The following is a 12,427-nucleotide window of genomic DNA, read 5'->3' on the forward strand; positions in this document are numbered from 1 at the left end:
CTCTCTTACATCACTAAGATATCCAAAAAAAAAAAAAAAGTCAGTTGATCAATCATCATAAATTATCATAAAAACAATACCAGAAAAGGATTTTACTGCAAAAAATGCAAACTTGTGAAAAACCATTTGTTCCGAAACATGCTCTGATATTGACTGTGTGAATGAGGAAATGAAAGGCTGGACCACAAAGCTGCTTCAGGCTCAGCTGAAGAAGCTCTGCCAATGAGCAGGTTAGATATGTTGCCACAGTAACCAGAGTGACCCCGAGTTGAAGTTACCTCTCTTTCTGGAACGGAAAACCCCAGAGTTTCCCTCATTTATGTTTAGTGTTCACTAAACCTGCTTGCTGGAGGTGTTTAGCATAAGGAGACACGTCACCTTTTCCATCTGCTCGTCTCCATTTTTAATCTGGACCAGCACAGCTGAACAGAATCATACAGCACAGTGCCAATATGGTTGAATCTCTTTCTAAGCAGCCCAGATGGATTTTAGTAGCAGCTCAGGCTGCAGCTCTGCCACCACCACCACACTGTGCCACTGAGCGGCCATCTGGAGCCAGCATGTCGCTGCTCTGAGAGGAGGCTGGTGCAGCAGCTTCTCAGCCGGTCATTAAAGCCCGGGTTACAGCACGAGCATCACACAGACGTGGTTGTTACCATCAGGCCACCTTTGTCTTCTTCTGAGCTGCTCAGTTACTTAGAACAATTAATTGATTAATCATGTTTGCATGATGACCTGCTGTTTTTTTTTTACTTCTATATGTATATATAGAGTGTTTGAATTTATAAGAATTTAGAATTGTTATTAATAACTAATTAGTGCATTGACAGCAGATCTTTTGTTTAATCATCGTTTTAATAATTTAAGTAAAAATAATTGCAAAAAAGTGAAACATTTTGCTTGCATCTTCTCAAATTTGAGAATATTTTGCTTTTCTCTGATGTTGGGAAATGAGGGCTGCATTGTGTATACCAGCTCACGTGTGCAGGTTATGTATGCCTGCAGCACTGACACACCGAGAACACACAGCACCACAGAAAGTGTGTGTGCTTCATGTGTGCATGTGTTTTGAAATGAGAACGGTGGAGATAGACAGAAGTGGTATGAGACAGAAAGCTTATGTCAGACCACATCTGCCACCACATATGCGTGCGTGTGTGTGCGCATGTGTGTGTGTCCAAGGTTATATGCTTGTCTGTGTGCCATCTCAGCAAATGCCCCTTAAATTCCTTGGGGTGTTTGTTTGTACACTGTGTGTGTAAGCCCGCCAAACACAGCTTAATCATTGTCTAATGCATCCCACACATACACATAGTGGCTCTTTCTATCCTGCCCCTCCTTTGCACCAGCTGGACATCCCATGATGATGTAATTGTGGCTCGAGTGTGTTTGAGTGAACACAGTAGTAATGTCCCAGGGAACAGAGTGCAGTGTGTTGAGTCATCTGTGTGTGTGTGTGTGTGTGTGTGTATGTGTGTGTGCACGCACGTACGTTTGAATTATCTTCAAACACAGCAGGACAACAGTGAACTGCAACATCTGTGCTCCTGTTAATCCACTGTGTTAGTCAGAGCATCTTGAAGTGGGTTTACACTGTACTCTCAATACTGATCCCAGTCATTCTGCTAGTGATTATTGTCAAGTTTGGGCAAAGTCTACTAAATTAGCATGTGACAGCGTCCACAGTAAAATATGCGACAGGCAGTGATATTGTTGGGGTTTTTTTTTTAATATGTATTTATTTTGGATATTAATGACTGTTTCTGTTTTTTGCACATTTGAGCCTGTTCAGAGCCCTTCTTCACCAACTCATCTGATCTTTCCTGATTTTTCCTCCCAATAGCCTGTACTCAAGCCAAGAACAGGGGAGATTGCTCAGTTTTAGTTTCAGTTTTAATCTTCAATTTTGCATTACAGATGAAGATTTACGCCCCGATTAATTAATTAACATTTGTAGCAATTCTGAGATGCTTTATTGTTTTGATAAATTACACTTAATGGCAAGGACATGGACAAGGCCAGGCTAAAAATTGCCCAAGGGATAGCCCATCTGCCCTCTTTGGCTGAACTGTTGTATTTTTGCTGTTGTGGGTGCAAAAATATGTGCCCTCTTGTTGATACTGTAGCATCCAAATTGATATTGTTGCCATTGTGTGAGGGCTCCAGATGAGTCTTTTGAAGTTGAGGCAATTTATGTCCAATTTAACCCTCCCGACAGTCGAAGAAATCTGATCTGGGACTTTGATTGGCGGCAGAGCATGGCTCAGATTATATATGTGAGGGCTTACAGATGGGGTCTCAAACCTTCCCAACTGCTCTGCTTTTGAAAAATCTGGCTGATTGCAGGACTTGCAGGACCACAATAACCAGTGTGAAACGTTAGCATTACAAGCGCCTTGAACAGCTGATGGTGTTGCTTAGCAACAGAAAACATTCTCACCCTTGAGGCTAACATTAGCTAGGATATTATGGTTGAAATCTCACCTCTATTTCTTGCTGAAGAATAGACAACCTGTGTTGACCACACTACTCAATAATTTTCTCACCCAGACTTCTGCTTTTGTTTATTCTCACTGCAAAGCATTAATACAGCATATTTTGTGTTTACATCTGCTTCCACATGAGATCTGTGCAGTGTATGTTTGAGGTTAGAGAAAGAGAACATTTAGAGTAGCAGCCCTTAAAAAAGTCAAAAAATCGTGATGCTACAGTGGTAAAGGGCTCAGTGAGTGGTCAGCCATCAGCCAACCCTCAGTGAAACAAGTATGATAAACTAATCATCAAGTGAAAGTCTTAAAGCAACTCCCGCTTTAATGAGTCATTTACACATAAAAGGATTTGACAACATGATCTTGCATGTATTATGTGACGAGGTGTTGTTCAGTTGCCCTTCTGTCAACATGTCTCACCTCCGAGACTCATAACATGACATAACATTCACCCAGTAGACTTTTCTGTTTCAAACCCTAATGAGTCCATACTTTAATTCCCAGCAGCTGTGCAGTAATTAAGAGTGAACAAGTATAGAACAAAGCAGACACAAACAACTAACAAGTTTTTCTTGGATCAGAGTTACTTTATAACAAACTGTCGTTATGTTAATGGATATAATGATTAGTCTCTGTGAGACATAATGCTTTCAGTGTAAATGTTGTTGATTAAGGTGTGAATTGGCACAAAGCCAGCCTACATAATCATTAAACCTACTCGACCATGGAAGTTCACTCCTTAATTGACCCTTGAAACAGTAGACAACAACAAATATGAAATATGATCAGAGGCTTCAGAAAACTTTTATAGTGGCTGTTGAGTAAACAGTTGTAAACAGTTATTACTACTGTTTGCACTGGAAAAGCTCAGGTATAAATAATGAAATAATCATGGCTGGATTCCATTCAGCTGCTCCAGTTTCAGGATCCTTGTATTATGTATGCTGGTTCGCGGTGCCATGATAGACACATGAATATAACATAGCCAGCATTGTTGTGACTAGTAATATGTGTGCTTGTCCTACTATGACAAAACAGGATGTCTGCTGTGAGAACAGGACTGCTGTGAGTTTATTTAACCAGCAAATATGTGATCAATATTTTTAAAACACTGGCAGCCTTCTTCTGTATGTATTAGTTATTACATTTGTTTCTCTGTAAAGAGTAAAGCAATGTGTGATTCTGGTTTGGGCCACATGCTGAGTGATTACAGAGGAAAACAAAAAAATCTAATAATCATATTCAGAGAACATTTATTAATATTCACATCTACATGTCATATTATCTTCTCACGTGGTCACACAAGACCTTTGTTCGTACCTGATTTGTCCCCTACATGTGCTCTCATAATTATTTTGCATTTTGTTCACCTCAATTTGAAGTTACTGCTGTGCTTGTTTGTTTAGGCACACGCTGCCTCCAGATGCTCTTACAAGTGAACACGTCATTGCTCTGAATGTTATTTAGAGGAATGTATGTGTTTGAAACTCTGATATGGGGACCTTGAATGTTGACTGAGTGAGCTGGTGCAGTATGTACTTACTCGTGGAGCTTCTTAAGGGAAATTTCAGTTTATCACAGGCTGCACGTTCTCCGGACACTAATACCACTTTGTGTTCTACGTGTTTCCCATCACATCAAAGTTATTTCACGTGTAACAGCTGAGGAGACTTGATAACTCCTTGTTATTTCCCCTCACTTGAGCACGCACACACACGCACACACCTGAAACTAATTATGCCGTTACAATGTAATCTCCTAAACCTGCCAACAACAACTAAGTATCATGAACAAATAACACAAAACAAGGGCGGTTATAACCAGATTCAAGTGCAACCCCTTCCTGTAAGCTGACTGTGGCATTTATGAGGTCTAGTAGCAGTGTGTCTTGATCTGTTTTTACCTAAAAATAGCTTGGTCCCACGCCCAGACAGAGGAAATGGGACCCCATGGGCTTAGTGCTAAGTGAGCCGCAGACGCATTCTAATAGCAGCAGAGTATGTTGCTTCCCGCAAATTATTCCCATTACACTTGAATGTGATTGCACAGCATTGATCATGGATGGATATGCAAAGTAGAGTTGGAGAAAGTTTGAGATGAAAAGAAACGGAGAGGAGACGCTGGTGGATGAGGGCTAAACATTGGTAGGATATTGAGGTGATGATGTTCTTGAAGAGAAGGCTTGCGTGTGATATCTGCTTTGACTTGAAAAGGTTTGCCTGCAGAGAGAAAGACAGGCAGGGAGAGAGAGAGAGAGAGAGAGAGAGAGAGAGAGAAAAAAACACCCAGTCAGCCTACGTGTGCTGGCTCACAATCTGCTTGCCTTTTTTTTCTTTCCCTGTCCTCACCTCCCTCCCCTTCTCCCTCCCTCCCTCTGCCACTCACCCCTCCTGCTTGTGCTCGCTGCTGTGAAACAAACAAGTCCAGAGCAGCACTAGGGTGGGGAATATGTGCACGTCAGGCAAGCGAGAAAGCAAGGAGGACTACTGTAAAGAGAAAACAAGAGAGGGCAGGAGGAGGAAGGGAGAGAGCGAGGGAGGGGGAGGGGGTGAGGGATTCAAGTTGGTGAAAGATGAGGCGGAGCCAGTCCACTCCAGCTCTCTCACACACAGCCAAAGGCAGATGGGCGGATGTTTTGGCCAGCTAAGGCAGCCAATCATGAGCAGGGGGCAGCCCCCTCTGTTAGGGCAGGGCCAGTCTGAGGGAGTGTGTGGCTCAACTTAAAGAGTGTGTTCACGAGCTGGTCATCGTCGTTGAGCGCTCTTTTCTTTTCTCTCATGGTTGTGCAGACTTTAAGGATGAAGATCCAGGAGTCGCCCGTCAGTTGTGACGCGGGGAGGGTTGGCGGCGGAGAGGTGCGAGGTTTGGACCCGGATTGCGAGAAGACGAGCTGTGAGGACGTGCCACGGCTGGACCTGACAGCACTTACCGAGGACAACAACTGGGGAGGTGAGACTATACTCAGGCTTACTGTTGTTTTCATGCTTGGGTCACTTCTAAATAGGTCCGGTGCTATCTTGAATAAACAACTTTTAGCACAAACACACACACACACACACACATGCCCAGACAACCCACTCTCTACCCTCCACCCAGCTCTGCACATGGGTGTCTGGGTAGCAGCTGCACACCTTCTGCTGTTTTCTGCTCCTCCTCCTCCTCCTCCTCCTCTTCATGTAGTTCCCTATGCCTCCCCTGTAGGATTTAATTGTAAAAGATCCTCTTTAAGTTCGCTAGACAGGAGAGAATATCAGGAGGGGAAACACCCACTGGAGACATGCTTGTTTGCTCAAATGGCAGGCTAAGGCAGCATTGCAGACTGCAGTTTGTTTTTGTTGAAGTCTTTAGCCTTTAAATGTTGCGTTTAGTTGCTCAAGAGAAAATATGAACGTTTACCTGACTTTGGAGCTCTTCCTGTGCTTTTATTTGAAGAGCAAACTTTTTGAGTTTTTAACTGGATGTATTAGTTACTTGGCAATTTCTAACACTAAACAGTTTCCAGGGTCAGCTGCTGCTGTAATTCACAGTCAAAAATCAATCATTAAAGCGGAGGTCGAATGGTGATAACAGTGTACCAGTCGACTGGCTATTGAAACATTTGCTTTTGGGGGACTTATTGATTCTAGTTGAAATTTTCAGACTTGTGCTTGATTTAGAATGTCTCAAGATCAAATTTAAATGAAGTTTGTCTGGTTAACTTATTGATGCTGCCTTCATTTCTAATGCAGAGTTTGCAGAAATAGTCACAAACATTGCTTTATTCACATGTCACTCCCTCCTCCGTTTAGCTGTCAAACGTCTTTTGAGTTTGTTATTAATGTATTTGTTTATGCTGTGTTGACGTTTGTGCACAAAGGAAATCATGCACATTCACCGTGCACTGAGACTGTGATTATTTTTGAGGATATTGCAACACAGGGTGGGTGGGGGCTCTTGTGTTGTGTTTAGCAGTGAAAGTGCAGCATTTTGTTGAAGTGTACGCTGGAATGATAACTAACAGGTTTAGTCCTATAGAGAAATATAGCCAAAGGACATGTTGTGACATGTTTTTGCAGTTTTCAAGCGTTGCAAATGTTGGTCTGCACTCCCACCACTGTTTCCTCTTTGATGTGGCAGTCTGAGCATAAACATTTCATGCAACAAATCTCTCAACTTCAACAGCCTCGTGTTTGCTATTGGATGTTTTGTGGAGCTCTCTAGTGGTCAAATGTGATTATTGAAAATCAGGTTGTGGGAGGTTGTTCTTGTTGCTGTGCAGGATTTGATGCGTGAGAGAAGAAATGTCCAGTACATAAATATTGTGCCTGGGCCAACAAACCGTTACTCTAGTCTGCATAAAGGTGATCTCAGTCACAGTCCATACATGGAGGCTCTAATTGCATGTGCTTTTAATTAAAATGCAACTTGCTTGAGGGATGATGTAGCAAATGGTAGCTACCTACATCTTCACAGGGAAATGTGCAACCCAGGCAGCTGTTGAACCGACATTATGAATCGACATTGGATCAGATTTCATTCCTGTTGTTTTTGTTGGCTTTCTGCCTCTTTTTAAATCTCCCTCCTGTACATTCTGCCCTGAATACATAACTAAGTTCATGGCAGGGACGACGCCGCAGGGATCCTGCATGATTGGCTGTGACAGGCCGCTCAAACATACAGTATGTCCTTTAGGCGCATGAGATGGCGAACAAATCAGGTCTGTTGAAGCATGAGAGCTGGCAGGGCCTGCCATAGCATGAACTGCAGTTGTGCAAATGTATTGTGCAAAGTTGAACTTGGGAGTTTTTTTTTCCCCCCCAGTGTAGCTCGCACATTTATTCTTCACTAAGCAGAGCCAAAGAAAGGTTTATGTTGTGGCAAATGTGCCAAGCTGAATAAGCAGTTAATAAAGCTGTACAATGGTAGTAAGTCCTGTTAGGGAATGTGTGTGTAGTGTACACAAGGTGTAATACTGTACAAATGGGCCTGCGGGCGGATGAGGGCATTAGGCAGTGGTGTGAGACTTTTGTTCCAGTACACTTTGTGCCAGTGCCTATCATGGTGACCTGACACATGCTACTGCTGCTGTCCTTGCATCTCTGCCAGCAACAGTGGAAAGATATTAACAGACGTATTGACAGAGAGAGACCAGACTCTGATGCCCATGTGTCTCGTGAGTTAATTTAAGTCTAGGGAAGTGCTTGTTACTTTGATTTCTTACATTTATAGCACCAAGGAGGATGCACGCTGGTCCTTCTGTACTTCTGTTTCCTTGTTCTCACTTCTGTTTCCTTGTTTTCATTCCTTCATCTTGTCCCCTGCTTCACTTCTCCCGTTCTTCTTCTTGTTTGCCTAGATTCTTCGTTCTTTAACACCCCCTTCCTTGATTTCAAAAGCGTTTTTCATCAGAGTTCATGCGATGGTAAGTGCGATGTTACATCACTGTCCTTTCTAATTTGCTGTGCTGCAAATAACATGTCAGAGGGAGAGGAAGAAAGAAGAGGCTGTCTGAATAACCTTTTCCACTGCTTGGCAACATGCTTGAATGATCTGGAACGTTGTGGCCGAGCACCGCACACTCGCAACAACCTTTAGTGAAATGGCAAACTGGCATGCTTTTGTTTCATTAGTCTATTTAATCCCGCACCATCATTGAGCGGTTGATTTAAAGGATTAATTTCAAATGCCATGGAGTCTTACTGGCTGGCCACGCTGCAGTGCTCTCTGAGCTAGATAACAGTGCTTGAAGGAAGACATTTGGCGTGATTGAGAGTTTCTGTTGTGAGCCAGCTCTAATATGCTACTTGAATAACTGCACGTACCTAAAAGTACAGGAGGTTTCCTGGGACCAGATCTGGAATTTGATATAAGTTGCTTCTCGTCCGTCCCAACTCACCACAGCTAAGGAAAATATGCATGTGCAGTTTTAGACCGGGTGTGCATATTTTCACGGGTGCTTTCTGACACCTTGAATGTTTACACTGACGGTTGGTTTCCTCCTGAGCCTGTTTTCTCTCCCTCCGTCTCCTCTCCACGTGTTATGCTTCTCTCCCTTTCCATGAATTCTACATTATTATTCCTGCTGAGTTTTATATTTTCCATAGAGGTTTCCCTCCCTATTTTATCAGTGAACTCTCCTGAACAACCTGGTATTTCTCTGTCTAGTTTCTCTCTCTCTCTCTCTCTCTCTCTCTCTCTCACACACACACACACACACACACACACGTGCTTGAAACAGACACACCAGCTGGGTTTATCTCTCTCCTCCCCGAGTGGAAACTACTACACAAACTCATCACTGTACCTCTCAACAGGGGTCGCTCCCTGACTCTATCCCACAGTGCGCCATGCATTATTAATAGCCAGGGGATTGTCAGGGGGTATCTGCACGGCTATTTTCACCAGACGTAATTATTTCCAGGGTACTGACTGTAACCAGGCGATGAGCGGGAAGGGTGAGGGTGGGCGTGGCTTACGCACAGTTCCAGCACTACATCTGTGACATCTGTTTTTTTTTCTTGTTGTTGTTGTTTTTTTTTACCACACAGCTAGAAAGTAGCTTCATCATGTCCAGTTACTTTACAATGCCAGAGAGGATTGAACAAAAAAAGTTCAGCAGGAAGAGAAATGATTATGATGATGATGATTATAGTGTCTTGGGAGAGATGCTGTTTAACTTTCCCAGACAAGCTTTTTGTCAGACAGATTCTAGCAAGTCAGAAAATGTTGGATTTATTCTGGATTTGGTTGCAAGTTGGAAAAATACCACTGTCTGTGTTGTATGTAACAAATTTGACCAGATCCTGATCCTGTTATACTGTGAGCTTACTGTACTAAGGTGAACTATGTGGTGTCGGCTGGCCAGCATGTGCCACATTTCCAAAGATCCTGTGACTTGCCTGCTCTAGTTTGCTTATCCTCTGGCTGAAAGCAGAATAAGCAAATAATCAAAATTTAATACAAAGCATATTGGTGTTTGTCCCACTCAGAACCAGTCCCAGCGTACTCATCACTGCAGCGGGAGAGCATGGACCGCGAGGAAGCTCGGCTGTCCCCTCACGCAGGGGGGGGGGCGGTTGATCCGCCAGCTGCTGGAGGAAGACAGCGACCCCATGCTGTCCCCTCGCTTTTACGCTTATGGACAGTGCCAGCAGTACCTGGACGACACTGAAGTGCCTCCGTCACCGCCAAACGCACACTCGTTTGTCAGGTAAAACACTTGGCATGATTTTGTACGTAGAGACTATGGGATAGGAGCTGTCAGTGAAACAATCAATATCTCTCTCCAGCCGCAGGCGGAGTTCGTCTCTCGGCTCTTGTGACGACGAGAAAGAGGAGTTGACAACCGCTCAGCTCACGAAGAGGATCCACATACTGAAGAAAAAGATCCACAGGTTTGAGGAGAAGTTTGAAGACGAGCGGAAGTACAGGGTGGGTACAGCAGCAATAGCCTTCTCATTTATCGCATTAAAAATAACAAAGCTCAAAAGTCATTTTTTCCAAACCATGAGCAAGGTTATTGACGTATGAGAAAATATATTAAACTTGTAGAGCTTAATGTAGAGATTAGAGGTCTGCGACTCTTGTTTTGTCAGACATTTTTAAAGCCTGACAAAAAGGCTGATGATGATTGCATGAGGGTTATTGTTGATGGAATTCACAGATGCTGCTTTTGTTTTGAAAGGAGAATCTATTCTCACCTAATGTACTGATTTTGTTGTTGTTGTTTTTTTTTTTTTAATCCAGCCTTCCCACAGTGATAAAGCTGCAAACCCAGAGGTGCTGAGATGGGTAAACGAACTGGCCAAGCTTCGTAAAGACCTAAAAGGTGGGACACTGACATGAACAGCACTCCCAAACACAACCCAAACTAAAATGAACAAAGCTCATGTATATCTTTCCTCTTGCTACTCGTCCTCATCAGAACACAAGCTCATGAAGTCCGAAGAGGACCTGCCGCCTCTGACTCGTCAGCGCAGCAACACGCTGCCCAAAAGCTTCGGCTCTCAGCTCGAGAAGAAACCCCAGCAGGAGAAAGTGCCGAAGCCTCCGGTGGAAAGCACCCTGGAGGCGATTTTGAAGAAACTGCAAGAGAAGAGGGAGGAGGTGAACCGCCCTGAGGACATCAAGGTAAGACCATGACCGCGTTCCACACTCACAAGGACAGATAAATAAAATATGGACAGACAAACTGATGTTTCACGCAAGATAAACAGCATCAATTTTAAAGCAGGCGGCAGGGCTTGAATTTTGCATGTTGATGCAGTATGTGTGTGTAAAGGAATAACAGTTTGAATTCAGGTAATTTATGACATGTTCTGACTCACCTCCCGTCCCCCTGCTGACAGGATATGACACGGGAGCAGATTGGAGCAGAGAAAGTGGCCCTACAGAAAGCTCTCCTCTACTACGAGAGCATCCACGGTCGACCAGTGAGTCACCTTCCACTCTTTCAAATGAGCAAACACAGACTGATGCAGCCTCCTCAAAAGTGTCACACCGTACTGCATATCTGAGCTCATGTCTGCTCAAACAGAGAACATCTTGTTCTACCACTTGATCGTGACCCAGATTGCAACTCAGGGGTGAATAATGTCTGCAGTGTGTGTGTGTGTGTGTCTTTCATCTGAAAATGAGAATGGTTGTGCCTTTAAATGCCTTGACTTTTTAAGCTTTACTCTGAGTTTGACTGATACACACTTTGTTTCATGTTAAACCTAAATGCAAATTAACTGTGGTGTTTAACTTGTGCTAGGATTGTTGCATATCAGGAAGCACAGCTGACCGTTTTTGTCACCCTCGTCCCTCATCATGCTGCTTGCCTCAGTGTTATGTAGTTAATGACCTTCACACTCCAAAGAGTTTTTGCTGGCAAACCTGGGTCAGCTGTCGTTTCGGGTTGTGTTACTGCTGTAGCTAGTTAGTCTTCGGGGAGACGGAAGAGGACAGAAAGAGGCTAACACTGTGCTAACAAGATGTCCTTGTTTCTCTCTTCTTCTGCTACTCCAGGTCACAAAGTGTGAGAGGCAAATAATGAAACCCCTGTACGACAGATATCGTCTGGTGAAGCAGATCCTGTGCAGAGCCTCCACCATCCCTGTCATTGTAAGTATCGCATCTTCAATCTCCCTTCTTCCTCCTATCCCCTCCACAGCTGCCCACTTGTCAAGCTGCCCTTTGACGGGCGATCAGCAAAACGTCTGCAGACACTTAATGCTCAGCTCATTCTGGCTTTAGTGCCTGTCGTGGGAAGCGGTGGCAGCCGTGCACACAGACGGGTTATCCACCTTCCAAGGCTCTAAGTCCGGCTTTAGTGGATCCCCCACGGACGTAAAGGAGCTCATAGGTGGCGGAATGAGTTCACAGGAAATGACATCATGATTAGCTGTGTGCAAAAGCGAGTCAGAAAGTGTGGTGAGAGGATGCGTATCCTCTAAACTGTTGATAAAAGAAAGGTCAAGTCAGTCAGCCAGTCTTAAAGTTATTTTCTTTTTGCTGCCTATACACTCGTGTGTGTGCTTCCTTTTCCCTATCATTTGTGTATTCAAGTATTAATAACCATTTCTATTACGTAAGATGTGATCTGCGTTATGGGCCCACAGTATATCCACACATTATATAAGGCACCATCTCTAATCCCCATTATGAAAACTGGGTCTGCTGCCATTCTATACAGTAGAAATAATGCAGCATTTCTATTATCCTGAAAGGTCAAGTGATGCTGGAGTAGATCGTCAGTTCAAAAAAATTTTTCCACCAAGCAACCCCCATTTGCCTGCTTTCATACCTAAAATAAATTGTGTTTACCACTTGTGAAATAAGTTTCTCAAAATGTCAGAATTTGTACACAGAATTTATAGAGGCACAAGTTTGAAAAGTGAAAATATTTTTTCTTTCCTGATTAATCTTTTTTCAAATTTATTTATTTATTTATTTGGTATTGCTGCTCCATGTCGCAC

At 43.5% G+C, this 12,427-nt stretch overlaps 1 protein-coding gene across 1 annotated transcript in view; it reads left to right on the top strand.

Annotated features, from left to right (window-relative positions):
- The window catches only part of fam13a (family with sequence similarity 13 member A), a 56,090-nt gene that overhangs the window by 39,800 nt on the left and 3,863 nt on the right, over positions 1-12,427 (top strand). Inside the window, 9 exon segments of the mRNA XM_046416182.1 lie at positions 5,279-5,438; positions 7,825-7,890; positions 9,458-9,531; positions 9,533-9,678; positions 9,758-9,899; positions 10,215-10,296; positions 10,393-10,598; positions 10,817-10,900; positions 11,478-11,573. Coding sequence (XP_046272138.1) covers positions 5,279-5,438; positions 7,825-7,890; positions 9,458-9,531; positions 9,533-9,678; positions 9,758-9,899; positions 10,215-10,296; positions 10,393-10,598; positions 10,817-10,900; positions 11,478-11,573 — 1,056 coding nt within the window.

The sequence above is a fragment of the Scatophagus argus genome, chromosome 2, assembly GCF_020382885.2.
Source record: "Scatophagus argus isolate fScaArg1 chromosome 2, fScaArg1.pri, whole genome shotgun sequence".
Taxonomy (NCBI): domain Eukaryota; kingdom Metazoa; phylum Chordata; class Actinopteri; family Scatophagidae; genus Scatophagus; species Scatophagus argus.